Here is a 17973-nt window from a genome sequence, read left to right on the forward strand (position 1 = left end):
TTCTGACTTCTGCTCAGTGCTCAGTAGCTTATCGAGAATGGGCCAGTTTTCACCCAGGATAGGAAAAGTCATATACACCTCGAGCCAGAGATTAAGATAGAAAAGATTTTCAGATGAGTAGTCAGTCAATGAAATGCCAGAAGAAACAGTTTTGGAACTCTAGAAAGCCACATGGATGATTTTCTGAATATACTCAGATAATGCCAACCTACAACCTTACAGAGACGATGAGTACCCTGTGATAAGGGACCACAGCCAGCCAAATACATGGAAAAGCAAGTCCTAAGTAGGTCTGACCCCAAGGTCAAGCTCAGACAGCACTTTTTCCCTGGGCCCAGCCTCTCTCCTCCCCAGGGGAGCACTGCAGTTGACAGCGGTGTCTATAACCTGAACTGTCAACATTTCATACCTGGCTGCTGTCTCAGTTCTGACAGTTTTGAATGGAAGACTTTTGCTTTTGGCCCACTACCTGACCTACTTCCAGTTTAGCCTCCTACTCTGCAATCAGTTCTTCCAGGGGCCGTCTGTGTTCATAACTCAACCTGTGTGACCAGAAGGTGAGCCGGCGATGCTTCTGAAGAAAGCAAGTCTAGAAATAAACTTTCCAAGGCCTGGCCTGTGCTCATTCAGAAGCCATGGGGGCTCCAAAGGGCCTGGGTGAAGGAGGAATGAATGACTGTAAAGGGGGGCTGCAGTCATCCTGAGAGCAGTCACTGGGGCATCTCTAGGGTCATCAGATATCCACAGGAGAGGAGAGATGATGATCAGTCATTAATTGATTTTTAAGGAATTTTTTTTAAAAGAAATTGTCTTTAAGTGCAATAAAGATAGGAATGAGGAAAGGAGCTACAGCCTTCCTCAACCAGGAAGGTTGAAATTTTTTAAATTGATGTTCATTGAGCTCACAGGCAAGAATACACCTTCTTCCAAGAATATCCGACTCCTTTCTCTCTGCTGAATTCTCTCTTCTCCTCGGAAACCCTGTTCAGGCTCTATGGTGGTGGCCCTCCCGACCTCCGGGCGCCGCGCTCCCGCTCTCCGGTGTCGGGCACACACTTCAACAGCTCGTTTTGCCTCGTCCTCTGTTTGTTCACACGCCCGTCCCGGGGATTCCCGGGGGCGCAGACTGTCCCACTCAACTTTGTGCCCCCGGGCCGGGGGCTTGTGCAGCACGCAGCAGGTGCTCAGTCAAGTTTTGTTGAACTGAACACCTGAAGAAAGTTAAAGAAACATAGTTGTAAATTAATTTGAAAAGCAAGGCTTGTCAATGGAGAGAACTTGAAAAAAGAAGTTGATTTGCTTACAGAGCAAAAAGTCAAATACCAGGCAGAATTCTAAGAAATTGCCTGGTCAGCTAGACTTGCTCCCTGGGTCCCGGCGCCGGACACGCGCGGGCTGCAGACCCGCGCGGCGGAGCGGAGGAGGGCAGCGCCCGGAGGCCGGCGCGGAGGCCGGCGCGCGCTCGGTTCTGCTCTCCCTCCGCTCGTCCATTTCTGAATCCCGGTGTCCCTCGGGCCACGACAACGACAACAAGCAAACGAGCCCCCCCGAGCGCCTGGCCAGCCCCGACTGCGCCCTGCGCCCACCCCGGGGCGCTCCAGACCGCGGCCGGCCCCAGGTCTGCGCCGGGTGCCGGGCGCCCCGGGGGCCCAGCGCTGCCCCGGGCGCGGGGCGGCCCCGGAACTGCGGCGGGGCGGCCGCGACCCCACCAACCCCACCAACCCCACCCGCGTCCTCGGCCGCCTGGAGCCCCGGGGGGGGGGGGCGGGGCACTCGCCCGGGGCCCAAGGGGCGCCTGCCCCGCCCCCACCCCCGGCCCTCCCTAGACCCCGCCCCTGCCCCCACGCGCCCGCCGCCGTGCCTTGGCCCCGCCCCCACTAGGCCCCGCCCCGCCCCGCCCCTCCGCCGGGGCCCCGCTCCCTCAGGACGTCCAGGAAATTGAGGAGCCTGAGGAGCGCACGGTTCCAGGCCCCGCCCTCCAGGCCCCGCCCTCCAGGCCCCGCCCTCCAGGCCCCGCCCTCCAGGCCCCGCCCTCCAGGCCCCGCCCGGGACCGCGTCATCTCCCCAGGACTCGCGTCATCTCCGCGCGGCCGCCGCCGCCAGGTGTTCTGTGCTATGTTGGCGCCGGGCCGGGAGCGGAGATGCCGGCCGCGGGCCGGGAGTGAGCGATGACCAGGCTCCTGAGCGTGGCGCACAGAGTCGCTTTGGCCGTGGTGCGCTGCAGTGGCCGCGGCTGCGGGGGGCTCAGCATGTTCTATGCCGTGCGGAGGGGCCGCAAGGCCGGGGTCTTCCTGACCTGGTGAGGGAGCCGCGCCTCCCGCGAAGGGGCCTCCACGCGGGGAGGCGGCTGTCGCCCTGGGTGCGCGGCCCGCGGCCTGGGCGGGGGAGCCCCGGGCGCCCCGCCTTGTCGGCCGACGTCCGCCCCCGTACCGGCCCGAGGCCTGGACGCCGTTTCGTCTTTGTTGGGAATGTCAGAGGCTCCAGTTTGGGGGTGGCCGGGGGCCTCTATGTAATCGTTCCTTGTTGCAATGAAGGAATTTCCAAGAGGTTACACGTAGTGGAGCTCAGGTAATATCTAGCCAGTCTTCCCTGTGCTTTCAAGGAGAGAAATTCTTGTAAATTAATATTTGTGTTCCTGTAGCACTCCTTTGAGATAAGTGGGATTATTCTCGTTTTCAGGTGTGGTTACGGGGTCAGGAAGTTCACGGGCTAGTCAGTGACTGGTGTAGGACCTGAACCCAGGTGTTCTGACCCGCTGACCAGGACCGTTCCCGCAAACGGTATCGGGGTTTACCGTCAGTGTAGGTGTGTGCGCGCTTGTGCCTCCCTGTGCAGCCCTGCTGCTGGGGAGGAAGCTGACCTCTGCTGTGATGAAATGGTTAGTGGGATGTTTTTCAAAGACCCAACAATTCTGGTATGCTTAGAGTTTGAGGAAAACCTTATTGTGCTGGGGTACTGACGAGCTGGCACGGAGCTTGACACAGGTGAAGGGTTGACGTGCAAGATAAATCTAAACAGTGAGGCATGACCCTTTTCCTCCATGGAACTGACAGCACCAACCTTTTTCACACTATTCTCAACCTAAGAAAAGAGTGTTAAAAGGGGATAAGTAAAAGGGAGGGAGGAAGAAAGTAACATTGCGCTCTCTTCCAGGAATGAGTGTAGAGCGCAGGTGGACCGGTTTCCTGCTGCCAGATTTAAGAAGTTTGCCACAGAAGAGGAGGCCTGGGCCTTCGTCAGGAACTCTGCAAGCCCCAACGGTTCGGAAGGTAGTCGCCGACTCACATCACTGTGACACTTTAACCTATTTAAAGCCTTTCGTATCCCAGATCTCACTTGATTTCTATAGCTATTCTCTAGGCAGAGAGAGAAGATATAATTCTTCCCATTTTACAGATTAGGAAACAGGCTGAAAGCAGTTTAGCTTAGTGGTTTCTGTCAGGAACAATATTAGAGATAAGCCAGGACTGAGATCTCCTGTTCCATTCAGTGTCCTCACTATACTTAATTCCATGTTTTAAAAAATACTTCTTCTTTTTATTGGATTGCATAGGCTACAGTTTTAAAGTGAAGAATGTATGCATCTGTGTGGTGTTTCCTTTTTATTTAGGACAGAGTCACGCAATCAGAATGTCTTCCAGTTTCACGTGTTACAGAAAGTATGGTTCTTTGAAGTGTAAGGACTGATGTAAGGGACATCAGGTATGCAGGACTTAGGGTGACTCTGCTTTAGAGCACAAGATTTAAAAAATATCTCTTAACCTATCTTGGAGAAGCGATTTTTCATTAACTTTACTCACAAACTTTTTTATTACCGTGGGTGAAGACAGAGCGGAGGGTAGTTTGAATCAGCTTCTCTTAAACAGTCTCTCTAGAACCCACTGCAATGCTCGGGTGTTGGACAGCTGCTCCTTTGGGATGTGTTAACAATTCTGGACAAAGCAGAACTCGGGGTGAGGCAGATCACGCTCAGGGTCTACCCTGGAGAACTGGTTTCTGAAGCAGAGGGAACCTCCTTCGTTGTGCGTCTGCTTCACCCTGCATCTCCCCAGCAGCTTTCCAAGGAGGTTCTGATGTGACATTTTCTGCCCAGATGGAGAAGTCAGTTGGGGCAGAGACAAGTTTGGAAGTATGTCTCTCATCTTGGTTGGGTTCTTAATACTTTCTTGTCACGGGATTTTGTTTTAACCAACTAGTAATTTATTCATATCTCAATTCTTCCAATATAGTATGTTTCTGTTTATTAAGTACTCTAACTCTTAAGACAAGCTAGTTCCTTATATCCATGAATCTACCTTTCTTAACAGTTACAGAGACCTCCTAGTCAGTGACTTATGTATGTAAATTGGGATTTAACATCTTTAATTTCAGGAGCCAAACCAAAAAAAAGCAAAAGTGTTAGCCCTTTTCCCAGTTTTTCTTTTAATATTACATTTATCCTTATTTTAGGATTACTGAGCTATTTGTTAGTTCCTGTGGTTTATATAAGCTGATTTAGGGTTAATTTACTCAAAGAAAAACCACAATTTTGTGAAGTAAAAATCACATGACAACCGTGGTCCTCTTTTCCTTGAAAGTCTTACCTGTTCTTTGAAAACTTTGAGTCCAATTTAACTTTTTCTGTTATAGTCAGTCAAACTAATATTTTTATCAATATTAAAATACTATACAATTACACTTTGACCTGTACCTGTGTGTTTGAGTTTACTTCTGTAGAGTGCTTAGAGTATTTTCATGGAAAATATAAGGTAACACAAATATACTAGAGTGGAAATATCAAACATTGCTCTGTGTCTGATATTGACTTCACTTAAGTTTTGCCTCGATCACCCTAGCGTTCTGAGGGTGTGCTTGAGAAGCTGTGCCAGGCGGGAGATTCTGGCTTGTACCTGTCTAGTGGGTGCTCAGTACATGTTAGAGCCCATTTCTTTTTTCTTTTTATAATTTTTCTTTTTTTTGGTGAGGAAGATCAGCCCTGAGCTAACGTCTGTCACCAATCCTCCTCTTTTTTTGCTGAGGAAGACCGGCCCTGAGCTAACATCCGTGCCCATCTGCCTCTACTTTATATGGGACGCTGCCACAGCATGGCTTGCCAAGCAGCGCGTCAGTGCGCCCGGGATCTGAACCTGCGAACCGTGGGCCGCCGCAGAGGAGAGCGTGCACTTAACTGCTTGCGCCACCGGGCTGGCCCATAGAGCCCATTTCCACATCCCTGGTTTAGGGGTTTGGAGCTAAAAGTGAACTCTGTGGTGTTGAGTTCAGGTGGTTATTTTAGAGATCCAATTAGCTGCTCCTTCTGTGCCCCACCCCCACTCCCTAAAATGATAATGTTGGAAAAGCTGCTTCAGATCACGTGGTCCAATGCCTCATGTTACAGAAGCCTGGAGGGGTTAAGTCAGTTGACTGAGTCCTGGCCTCATAAAAGATAGAGCTCAAATTGAAACTCAGGGATTTTGAATCCTGGTCTAATGCAGCTTCTGCCTCAGCTGCCATGAGAATATAGAAGAGTGGGTGAGATACTGCTGCTCCCAGATAACCCGAGAGGACGTGAGAATCCCTGGGGAGTTAACCTTGAGTCCACCTTGGCCGGGCTGCTGAAGGAAGGCTGTGCGACAGCACTGTCCTTGAAGGATCCAGTCCCTTACACCTTTTGGTTTGTTTCCCTTGCTTAACATGTCCCATTATCTGTTTAAGTTCTACTTACCCATGCCCTCTTAGCTTTCCTAGAGGGTCTCAACTTGGAGTATAATTGGAGTATGGGGGTGGGGCCGGGCAGGGTGTTGAACCACAGTTACCACTGATCTTATGTACAACAACTTGGTCCTTGTTTTTTCTGGGGAAAGAGCCCCTCAGATTTTAAAACTGTTTATGATCCCTAAAGGGTTTAGGACCCTTGGTACTGTCTCCATCGAAACCAGATTTCTTTTTTAACAGAAGCTTTGCTCTGTTTTCACACTGCCTTTATCGAACTTATCATGGAAAATGTAGAATAGCTTCACAGGACATCAAAGTCTGAGATGGTTTGGACTGCCTTAATTCATTCCCTCTTTTTAGGGCCACATATAGAGGGTATTTAAGTCTGATTTAACTTAATGAATTTGATTCTTAATCATTTCACGTTGTATTCTTTGTTTCTGACTTATGAGTAGTCTCTGTCTTTCAGGGCAGAAAAACGAACATGTACAAGAATCACAAGTGAAAGCCAGCAAGCGACTCCGTGAGCCCTTGGAGGGAGACGATGGTGAAAACGCAGAGCCATGTGCAAAGCATGTGAAACAGAGCACAGACTCCATACCATCAGTCAGCAAAGACACGTTTTCTTATATGGGTAAATCTTTCTTGGATTTTTTTATTCTTAGTATAATAATCATGAAAATATATCTGTGTGCAAAAACTTTTAGCAGTTTCTTAATGGGGGAAATTTGAGCTGATGTTTAACGTCCTCATTGTTATCTGAAAATGTTATTTAAAAATCTCGAAGGTCACTGTTTTATAATTGATCAAATGGTGCAGAATTATTAAAATTTTAGACGTCCATAGGAAAACCATTACATAGGCTACAAGTGAAAACCACTACTCTTTTGAAATACCAGTATTTCCTATGCACACAGGGTTTTTCAGGTCACTAAGTTAGACAAAATGCAAATAAGAAAGGCCCTAGGCAGAGATCCTTTTATAATCGATTGACACCAGCAACTTAACCTTTTATATTCAATCTTTGCAAAACATAAATGATCCTACTTCGTCCTGAGAAGCAAGATAGCCATGAACTTTCTTCCACCTTTAACTCCAGCAATCAATTGTTTATATTTAATGACTTATGAATATGTTTCTTTTTTGTCTTTTACATGTATGGACATAAAATGGGAAAAAGTAGCTTTTTTATAATATAAATCAGTGTATTTGTAGGTTCCAAATTTTCCTCCAAGAAGCCATTTTATAATTTAATTTAAAGGAAAGCAATAGAAAATGTTTTGTCAAGCTGTATGAAGACTGTATAAATCAATTTCGCAGTTGTGTAAAAAATAAAATATCCTTGATTTGGTTATTTACCATTAGTAATTGAAGCAAATACTTTTGGATTGGGAGACGAGCCATTTCCAATGTACTGACAGGTGCTTGAAGCACAGTGGCACTAACAGGGTCCCTGACATACACGAGGTACTCACGGTTGAAACAGAATTCAGTGACTAGGAAGGCAGTCTTGTTGATGGGTCCAGTGCAGTTGAACTGAGGAGGCTTGCCCAACACCCGAGCCCTCACAGACTGCCCCCACTTCTGCTGGGACCTGCTGTTCCTTCCTTTCACAGCTTGCTGCCTTCCCTTTGCCGCTGCCGAGTCCAGTCTGCTGTTCTTTGCTCCCACGCCCCTGCTCTTGAACGCCTGCAGCCTGACTTTTCCCACTGCCCTGCTGGAGTGTGCTGCTGGTCATCACTGGCCTGAGAGTGGCCTCACACTAGTCCTTTTCTACCTTGTTCTGTGCAGCATTGGTACGTTGGTCATATCCTCTCTCTCGATGGAAAGAAGCAAAGATGGGGGGCCACAGTTTACTAGTGGCAAATATACTAAGAAAAAAAATTGGACCAACATTTGTCGGAAGACTTGACCTGCTGGCAGGCAGGTCCCCATCGTGCCAAGGCACTGCTTGTGTGGAATGACAGTTCTGGGGAGTGAATGTGACCCCTGCCCCCCGTGAGGAGAGGGACAGTGGCATTGTTCTCTGACCCCTGTAGTGGGGATGTGAGCAGCAATTCTCATTGCAGCGGGTTCTAGGTTTACAGAGTGTTTGCCTTCGCCTTGGGACCGAAACATGAGTGGATTCCAGACAAAAAGTGTCAAGTGCCCCTATATAAGGAATTGATAATGTTTTCCTAGGTGGAAAACTTCTACAGCATCATAAAGTTCTCTCTCAGTTTAAAATGCTAATTCAACCTTAGTAAAATTTTTAGGTGAATTTCAGTTTTTAGTAACATTGGTCTAGTAGCTCTCACTGTTTCCCTCTTACAGGAGAATTTGTCGTCGTCTACACTGACGGCTGCTGCTCCAGTAATGGGCGGAGGAGGGCACGAGCAGGAATCGGTGTTTACTGGGGGCCAGGCCATCCTTTGTAAGTAAATTTAAATAGTTGAGTGTTTTAAGCTTCAAATTTTACTGAGTAATATTCTAAAACTTGTGAAAGAATGAGGCAGGATCTGTTTATTGTTTGATTATTTGATCAACAGCCTTGGCAGGGGATGGCAAAAGAGCAAGCTTTGATGCATGTTGACACTGACGGCTTTGTTCTTCAGAACGTAGACTACCTTAGCATTGCTTTCCTAGCCCTAACCCTTGACGAGTCTCTGTGTCTCACTGATAAGATTTTGTACCAAAATGACCTGACTGCCCCCCTAGAAGAGTCACACATCTCCCTGGGAGGTGGTTTGGCAAGGATGCACCGGGGTAGGTCATCAGGTTTGGAACCCACAATATCACCACAACTCTTCTGAAGATGTGTGAGCAAAGTCAAGGTGGTGTGGCGGGTGGTCATTCAAGTGCACCTGGCCCTGAATGTGAAAGGACTTGAGGAGTACTGACAGCCTTCCCGTTCAGCGTACAAGAGGGATTTGACCCGTATGAGGCGGCCACACACCAGTTCTGAGTATTGTTCTCCAGCGTTTACACGTGCTCACAGTGGTGTTAGGCATGTTTAATATAAACTACTCAGTAAGAATTCCACTTTGCATTTCTCCTGAGCTTATAGTCAATAAAGTTCTGTCACTTGGCTGTCTCATTTTAGCTTCAGACCCTGTAAGAGATGGTGAACTTGTGCGACACCTGAGTGTCCAAAGGTTGGGTGCTTTCCCAAGACCACATGCTGATGTAGTTCAAGTCCAGAAGTTAAACTTCCCTTTTGAATTCTGGTCCAGTGTTCCTTCTACAGTACCATACATGGTGTTTTTCAATAGAATGCTAGTATTGTTGGCTTGATTTTTAAAGGCTGTGTTTTTTGTTTTGTTTTGTTTTGAGGTCATAATAGTTTATAACATTGTGAAATTTTTGTGAAATTTCAGTTGTACGTTATTATGTGTCAGTTACCATATATATGTGCTGCTTTACCCCTTTTGCCCACCCCCCACCCCCCTTCCCCTCTGGTAACCACTAATCTATTCTCTTTGTCCGTGTGTTTATCTTCCACATATGAGTGAAATCATATGGTGTTTGTCTTTCTCTGTCTGGCTTATTTCGCTTAACATAATACCCTCAAGGTCCATCTACGTTGTTATAAATGAGACGATTTGGTCTTTTTTTATGGCTGAGTAGTATTCCACTGCATATATATATAACACATCTTCTTTATCCATTCATCAGTCAATGGGCGCTTGGGTTGCTTCAACATCTTGGCTATTGTGAATAATGCTGCAGTGAAGATAGGGGTGCATAAATCTCTTTGAATTGTTGATTTTAAGTTCTTTGGATAAATACCCAGTAGTGTAATAGCTGGGTCATACGGTATTTCAATTTTTAATTTTTTGAGAAATCTCCATACTGTTTTCCATAGCAGCTGCACCAGTTTGTATTCCCACCAGCAGTGTATGAGGGTTCCCTTTTCTCCACATCCTTTCCAACATTTGTTGTTTTTTGTCTTGGTGATTATACTAAAGGCTGTGTTTTTATATGATGCTTTCATATTTCAAATAAAAATGTATACAAGTCTGTTATCCATTAAGAGGCTTGAGGAATCACTTTGAGAATTAGCTGTGTGATTTTATATTCTTTTTTTCTGTTTTGAAACCAGAAATGTAGGCATTAGGCTTCCCGGACGACAAACAAACCAAAGAGCAGAAATTCATGTAAGTTATCAGATACATTTTTCCACTGAAAATGTAAGTTTATCATTCTTTAGCATTGACTGTGAACATATAACTTCTTACTATCTATGTATATAAGATATTAAAAGTCCTGTAGAAACTTAGTTGGGGTTAGTCACAATTCTGAAGGATAGGAATTTTCTAGAAAAATCCTGGAACTTATTTTATATAGCTATCTAAACAGGAGAATTGTATGTGTAGCATTATTTCACTTAGAGTATATAATTATTATAGTTAGCACAGACTAAGAAGGAATGTTTACATTTTGAGGTAATTTTGATTATCAGTAATGTTGAAAGTTGAACCTCTTCTGTAGCGTGACACTGGCTTGTTTCCTCAAGGCAGCCTGCAAAGCCATCGAGCAGGCGAAGGCTCAGAACATCAGTAAGCTGGTTCTGTACACGGACAGCATGTTTACTATCAATGGTAAGCTTTTACCATCTACTTCCAGTAAACGTGACGGAAAGTAGATATTTCCTTCCCCCGTAGGGCCTCTTGTGTCAGCACAGGAACCAGGTGGTGAATGGGGATACCAGTCGCTTGGTCAGGTGTAAAGAAATAGTGAGGGCTTGGGAGCCCACTTCTGCTGCTCCACCGTTTGCCACAAAGGCATTTCTTTGCTAGGCACTGAAGATGCAACGGTAAGGTAGATGTGTCCCTGCTCTCGTGGCACTTTGAGTCTAAACATGTAAGTAACTTACGATGGCATGCTGATAGCTTCTTTGGGAAATACCATGTATAGGAGCACAGGGAGGGCTGAAGAGGTTGGGGAAGGCTTCCTGGAGGAGGTGACATCATCTTGGGCTGAGAGCTATAGGTCGAGTTAGAGTAAGGGGACAAGAAACGGAGTGTTTAAGGTCTGTGCCAAAGGCCAGGATGCTACTCAGAATACAAGGCGGGGTGATTATAAGAGGGACATCTGGGGAGGAAAAGAGACTAGAACATTCAAGATTAACGGATCTGTTGAGTGTGGGTTTCTTCTAGGTATCACAAACTGGGTTCAGGGTTGGAAGAAAAATGGATGGAGAACGAGCACAGGGAAAGAGGTGATCAACAAAGAGGACTTTGTGGAGCTGGAGAGACTTACCCAGGGCATGGACATCCAGTGGGTGAGTGTGCTCTTAAATGGTCCTGTCTTATGGCCAAGTGAAGTAAATTAACCCGAGAGAGCAGTGGTTTCTCTTAAGTGATTTAATGGCTTAGGTTAAAGTAATAATTTCCATGAAACTAATACCATGTGTGTATTAGAACACATTTGATTCTTTTGATCATCACATAAGTAATACTGCTTTATTTTATTTTATTTATTTTTGAACTTAGGAAAAATTATATATTTATTTTCACTAACCTCCTAACTGAAATTTAATATTCCTTCAGTTATGAACATTGACAACAAACCACAGTAGTATCAGCAGAACTTGACTTTGTCACCAATAGAAATCACAAATATTTTCATATTACATTAAAATTGCTACAGATATCTTAAAATATCATTTATATTAATCACTACTTTGAAATTATGGGAGTTATTAGACCCACATTGTTAAATAACATAATTTTGGAATTTTTCATGTTTTGATAACTATGTTTCAATGTAACTGGTTTCTTTTATAAACCTATGTACTTTATGCATTAAAAAATATTCTGGCCAATACCACTTAATGGGGAAATAACAGTCTCTCAAACAAATAGTGATGGGAGGATGGGACAGTCACATGCCCAAGAATGAAGTTGGACCCTTACTTTATACTATATACAAAAATTAATTCAAAATGGATCAAGGATCTAAATTTAAGAGTCAAAATGACAAAACTCTTAGAAGAAAACATAAGGGAAAATCTTCATGATCTTGGATTTCACAATAGTTTCTTAAATATGACACCAAAATCACAGGCAACAAAAGAAAAAATAGATAAATTGGATTTCATTGAAATTAAAAACTGTTGTACACCAAAGGACGCTATCAATAGAGTGAACGACAGCCTACAGCATGGGAGAAAATATTTGCAAATCATGTATCTGATAAAGGTTTAATATCTGAAATAGATAAAGAACTACAACTCAACAACAAAAGACAAACAACCTAATTTTAAAAACAGCAAAGGAAATAAATAGAGATTTCTTCAAAGAAGATATACAGATGACTGATAATCACATGAAAAGATGCTCATATTTGGTTAGTAGGGAAATGCAAAAAAAACCCCCAAAACACCCACAACGAGATACCACTTCATACCTACTGTGACGGCTATAATAAAAAAGGAAAATAACAAATGTTGGAGAGGATATGGAAAAAATGGAACACTTGTACATTGCTAGTGTGAATGTACAATGGTGTATCTGCTGTGAAAAAGTTTGGCAGGTCCTCAAAAAAGTTAAACATAGAATTACCGTATGATCCAACAATTCCACTCCTAGGTATACACCTAAAAGAATTGAAAACAGGGACTCAAAAAGTTACTCCTACGCCAAATATTCATAGCAGCATTGTTCACAATAGCCAAAAAGTAGAAACAACCCAAGTGTCCATCAACAGATGAATGGATAAACAAAATATGATGTATACATACAATGGAATATCATCAGCCATAAAATGAAGTACTGATCCATGCTACAACACGGATAAACCTTGAAAACATTATGCTAAGTGAAATAAGCCAGACGTGAAAGACAAATAGTGTCTGATTCCACTTAAATGAAATATCTGGAGTAGACAATCCATAGAGACAGAAAGTAGAAGAGAGGTTACCAGGGGCTAGGGGAGGGGAAAATGGGAAGTTATGGCTTAATGGGTACAGAGTTTCTGTTTGCGGTAATGAAAAAGTTTTGAAAACAGATGGTGGTGATGGTTGCACAATATTGTGAATGTCATTAATGCTGCTGATTTGTACACTTAAAAGTGGTTAAAATGGCCAATTTTATGTTATATATATTTTGCCATAATAAAAAAAGTAAAAAATATTCTGAAAAGAGGTTCATAAGCTTTACCAGACTGCAAAAAGGCTCATAGCACAAAAATAGGTTAAGAGCCCCTGAACGGAAGGACCTACATAGTCACAGTGAGTATCAGAGGTGGTAGATTCTACGTTGATGACGAGATGTATTATGTAGGCACTGCTGGATAAGAGATTAGAAGGATCTCATTTTGCTACCGTTAATTAGTCCACCATAGTTGCTGTCTTTGTTGCTGTTAGGAGACTGATAATGATGGTTAATCAAGCTAGGTATTTATTAAATATCCCTAGATGCTGTGGGCAACCTCCAAGGTCTTTATATCCAAGAAGTTTACAGTCAAGAAGGTGTTAAAAAACAAATCACAAAAAAACAGCCCAAGAGAAATTACATAGTAAACTAAGGGTTCTAGTGACAGGAATTCAGAAGAGGAAGACAGAAGTAGGCACCAAGGGAGTCAAGTAGGGTTTCGGTGCTGCCAGCTTGGCAGCAGCTGGATGACTGCACAAACGCGCCAGCACTGGACGTGTGTCTGAAGGTGGTGAGGTTGATGTCCACGTTTCCGGAGGAAATGGTCTTCCTTCTGTGTTCCTGTGCCACCCAGGCCTCCACTTGCCTCCAGTAATACTGCTTTAAAAAGAGGGTACCATTGTATACAGAACGCACTGCTCTGGCAATGCGATTGAGGGACGTTCTGTATTCTTTACGTTGTCCTCGCCTGGGCACACCTCATCACTGTTAAAGTGACTTGTAACAGTCAACCTATCGGTTTCTTTGGAAGCAGCCATAATGTTAAATAAAACTAATTTATAGTGTATTTTGTTACAGATAAAGTTGTGTGACAAGAACTTAGTAACGTGTCTTTTTCCCAAAATGGAGGTTTCTTTCCTATAATTGATCATTTTTATTAAAATCATTTTGTCAAACAGTACAGAGCAAGTTAAATTGCAAACGTTTTCTTAACCCTCCTTTGCTCTCCTGCCCCAGGACCACTGATAGCAGCTGGGTAGCTGGCGTTTATAATTTGCCTTTCGGCAATGTGAATGTAGACAGTGGTTAAATCAAATCAATACACCCCTTCTTTTTAACAGCGTTTAAGGAGAATAAAATGTGCATATCATACATATCCATCCATCCGTACAAACGTGCTTTGCCTAGAAAGCTTGCCAAGTCCCATCATTAAGTGGGAAGAAAGCATTACAAATAGTAAAATCCAATTTGTGGAAAATCAAAATGGAATTTTTGTCAGTGTATCCATTGCATAAGTGCATTAGCAATATACAGTGTACTGTTTAGAACTGTGTTGAGGAAGAGGGGCACGAAGGAGAGCTTTCTCCTACTCAGCCTACTCTGAATAGTCGATATTTTTTACAGTGAGGATGTAGTCGTGTTTGTGTAAAAAATTAGTAAAAATAACAGGAAAAATTTATTTGACAGATGCATGTTCCTGGTCATTCGGGATTTATAGGCAATGAAGAAGCTGACAGATTAGCAAGAGAAGGAGCTAAGCAATCTGAAGACTGAATGAAGTAATTTTAATTCTTGGGAAAACTTGAGCTGGTGACTGTTTTCTTACCTTTACTTACTGGTATGAAAAACGAAACTACAGGAGGACCATCGCAGTAGATGGGGAAACAAACTGTCAAACTAAATCAGGAAGGCTTGGTGGCATTCTGTGATACTATGTGATAAAAAGTAGTTAAATGTATAATAAATTGAGCATCCTTTGAGATTTGAGAGTTATTTGAGATTTCAGCGTTATGCTTTATTGGGCTTGATACCATTCTCATTAGTTTTATTGCAGTCTGGACAAAAATTTAGGGACTTTGATTTAATAAGGATGAATAAAACATTGGTTAAAAAATACAGACTGAGGGGCTCGCCCCATGGCCTAGTGGTTAAGTTTGGCGCATTCCACTTCAGTGGCCCAGGTTTGGTTCCCGGGTGCAGACCTAAACCACGTCAGCAGCCATGCTGTGGCTGTGACCCACATACAAAATAAAGGAAGATGGGCACAGATGTTAGCTCCGGGTGAATCTTCCTCAAGCGAATAAAGGGAGATTGCAACAGATGTTAGCTCAGGGCCAGTCTTCCTCAGCACAAAAAAAAAAAAAAAAGGGGAAGTCTAGAAGTGTTCTGAAAGAGTTCATTTACCTTCCAGTTGGGAGGATTGAGTCTAAGGATTTTCGGGTCACCATGTGCCTGTGTGCCGGTTACTGCCTTGCCAGGTGCAGCCCATGTGGGCCCACAGCTTGGCAGAGAATGTGGGCTGGGTCTTACCTGGCTGGGCACCCATGTACAGGGCAAGCCTGCACACAGGTAGCCCTGGCTACTCGACCATTATATAGGAACAACTACAACTATTAAAGACCTAGATGTGTAAATCTTTTAAAATTTTCTTTGAGTGTTTTTGCTAAAGCACTATGCAAGTTAAAAAAAAGTTTGACGTTATCATTTATTTACTTATACCTTTACTTTTTGTTACTCTTTTAGAACATACAGAAAATGACACAAAACAAATGTATAGCTTATTGAATTATTTATTATTATTATTTTTTATAATTTTATTTATTTATTTATTTTTTCCCCCAAAGCCCCAGTAGATAGTTGTGTGTCATAGGTGCACATCCTTCTAGTTGCTGTATGTGGGACATGGCCTCAGCATGGCCGGAGAAGCGGTGCGTCGGTGCGCACCCGGGATCTGAACCAGGGCTGCCAGCAGCGGAGCGCGCGCACTTAACCGCTAAGCCACGGGGCTGGCCCATAGCTTATTGAATTATTATAAGGTGAATACCCCTTTAACCTCCATCCAGGTCAAGAAATAGAGCTTTGCCGGACACCCCAGAAGGTTCTCCAAATGTCGCTCCAATCACAGCCCCCTCTCTCCCTCCAAAACTAACTCTGACTTTTATAGAAACGACTTCCTTGTGGTTCTTTATGGTGGTTTAGTCTTGTCTCTTTTTTTAATTTTTGAACATAATATTTCTTAAGTGTCTTTAATTTACGGGCCCCGTCTGTCATCTTGTTCTCCTTACATTTTATCTGTTGAAGAACCTGGGCCATTTGTCCTGTCATTTCCTACTTGCTGCTTGTGTGCTTACAGTGCTGTCCAGCGTTAAATTCTGTCCTCTCTATTTCCTGCAAATTGGCAGCTGGATCCAGAGGCTTGATCAGAATCAGGTTCCACACCTTTGGCAAGACAGTAGGTGGCTGTGTTCTTTCATCAGAAGGCATAGCTGGTTTTCATCTTTTTTTATGTTGGCAGCTGCTGATGCTCAGTGCCTAGATCCATAGCCGGGGCTTGCAAAATGGTGATATTCTATTATTTTGCTTGCATTTATTGGCTGGAATAATAGGAGAAGATGCTTCCCCTCATCTACCTATTCGGTTACCCAGTGGTAGAGTTCATATAAGAAAGGCAAGATGAATGCTAGGATGATTAGTTCCCTGTCATCCTTAGAAGGTGACCACTAACGTGTGTGTGTGTGTGTGTGTGTGTGATGATGATCTTATGGACTTAACGCATATTTGATGGGTTTCAATTCATTGCAGTTTTTATCTTTATTGAACCCAAATTGTAGCTTCTTTGTCCCATAGGAGGGAGCCTCTTCAGGTTGGCTCTTGATTTCTTTTGATATTCATGTATGCGCACATTCATGCACACACACATGTACACACCACACACACGGGACACTCACGCAGTCCACACATGCACAGACCGCATGCACACACAAACATACATGTACACACCACACACAGGACACTCACATGCAATCCACACGTGCGCAGACCGCACGCACATGAATACACACAGTCATTGGTAGGGTCCTTGCAGTCTGGTGCATCAGGGTTTTCTAGACCCATCTTGTACGTTTCCTGCTCCAAACCTAGAATCTGCTCTTTCTCTCAGAATCTCGGGTTTCTTCTGGTTTTTTTTGTGAGGAAGATTAGCTCTGAGCTGTCATCTGTTGCCAGTCCTCCTCTTTTTGCCGAGGAAGATTGGCCCTGAGCTAACATCCGTGCCCATCTTCTTCCATTTTATATGGGACACCGCCACAGCATGGCTTGACAACTGGTGCGTTAGTGCACACCCAGGATCCGAACCTGCGAACCCCGGGCCCCTGCATTGGAGTGCGCACACTTAACCACTGAGCCACCAGGCCAGCCCCCTCTGGTTTCTTTTAATGGCAGAAATGGTATTTCCCATCCACACTGTGGGATGCTCATTGCTACTAGGTTGGTCACTGTTTCTAGGCATTTTTAGTGGACAGAGTTATAAAAAAATATACACATGAACATACACATTTCAAAATAAAGTATTTTCTGAGCTCATGTTGATATTCCCAATACAAATTCAGGATTCCAGGATACATAACCCCTTCTGTATTATGTCTGTGTCTCCTGCCTTGAGGATCCTGGTTCTCTGGACATGGGATGATGGAGTAGAATATCCTTTAATTAGTTGCTTGCTTTATTCCACTTTAACATATAGTATTTGGATACTAGTATAAGCTGTGCCATTAATTATAATGAAAACAGTACTGTATTTACATTGTCAACCATTACATAAAATCTCTTCGTCTTACCCTCATTTAGTCATATTTCTGTATATTTAGTGCTTATAACCAGTCTTGAGGTCAGTATCATCTTGGTCAGTATCATCACATAATCCCTGCGTTATTGTGTGTGGAATTTAGTTTGTATCCTTCATACTTAAAGATTGGTTTTGTAGGATGTGAAATCCTTGGCTTACATTTTCTTCCTTGAGTACCTAAAATATTTTATTCAGTTTTCTTCCAGCATAAAGTGATGCATGAAAAACCTAATAAATCTTATTTTCTTTCCCTTGTAAGTCGTGTACTCCTCTTGCTTAGATGTCCAAAGGATTTTTTCCTTTTTCTCAATTCATTAATTTTATTAGACTGTGTCATGTGCTGGTTGCCCTGGGTCAGTATTTGCAGGTATATGGTGTGCTCTTTGTATGTGTATTTTCAAATCTGCTATTTCAGGAGCCAGGCCTGATGGCCTTGTGGTTACAGTCTGGCGTGCTCTACTTCAGCGGCCCAGGTTCGTTTCCTGGTCACGGAACCACACCACCTGTCTGTCACCTGCCATGCTGTGGCGGTGGCTCACACAGAAGAACTAGAAGGACTTACAATGAGGATATACAACC

At 43.8% G+C, this 17973-nt stretch overlaps 1 protein-coding gene across 5 annotated transcripts; it reads left to right on the plus strand.

The window, feature by feature from the left end:
* Positions 1-2086: 2086 nt before the first annotated feature.
* Positions 2087-17652, plus strand: RNASEH1 (ribonuclease H1). Of its 5 annotated transcripts, none has more exons than XM_087436401.1 (9): positions 2087-2299; positions 3154-3269; positions 6164-6328; positions 7311-7490; positions 8008-8107; positions 9776-9830; positions 10190-10274; positions 10473-10536; positions 10833-10908. In XM_087436401.1, exons 1-8 carry the CDS (start codon positions 2169-2171, stop codon positions 10496-10498), a joined length of 858 nt encoding a protein of 285 aa, XP_087292527.1. In that variant the 5' UTR covers positions 2087-2168; the 3' UTR covers positions 10499-10536; positions 10833-10908. The 5 variants fall into 5 exon arrangements, 4 of the variants coding, with proteins under 4 accessions (XP_087292527.1, XP_087292528.1, XP_087292526.1 ...); XM_087436402.1 differs by having other exon boundaries at positions 10194-10274; XR_015553540.1 differs by lacking the exon at positions 10473-10536 and adding an exon at positions 14238-17652 and having other exon boundaries at positions 2090-2299; positions 10194-10274; positions 10833-10957.
* Positions 17653-17973: the final 321 nt, after the last annotated feature.

Source organism: Ceratotherium simum, chromosome 11 (genome assembly GCF_057802395.1).
Source record: "Ceratotherium simum simum isolate JZ-2026a chromosome 11, ASM5780239v1, whole genome shotgun sequence".
NCBI classification, from domain to species: Eukaryota; Metazoa; Chordata; class Mammalia; order Perissodactyla; family Rhinocerotidae; genus Ceratotherium; species Ceratotherium simum.

What these genes read in the sequence shown, in the direction of transcription:
- RNASEH1 (XM_087436400.1), top strand. Translation starts at nt 2,169, where the DNA reads ATGACCAGGCTCCTGAGCGTGGCGCACAGAGTCGCTTTGGCCGTGGTG. An exon ending in GCCGGGGTCTTCCTGACCTG is followed by an intron (nt 2,300 to 3,153) that starts GTGAGGGAGCCG and finishes GCTCTCTTCCAG; the next exon opens with GAATGAGTGTAGAGCGCAGG. An exon ending in ACCAAAGAGCAGAAATTCAT is followed by an intron (nt 9,831 to 10,189) that starts GTAAGTTATCAG and finishes TGTTTCCTCAAG; the next exon opens with GCAGCCTGCAAAGCCATCGA.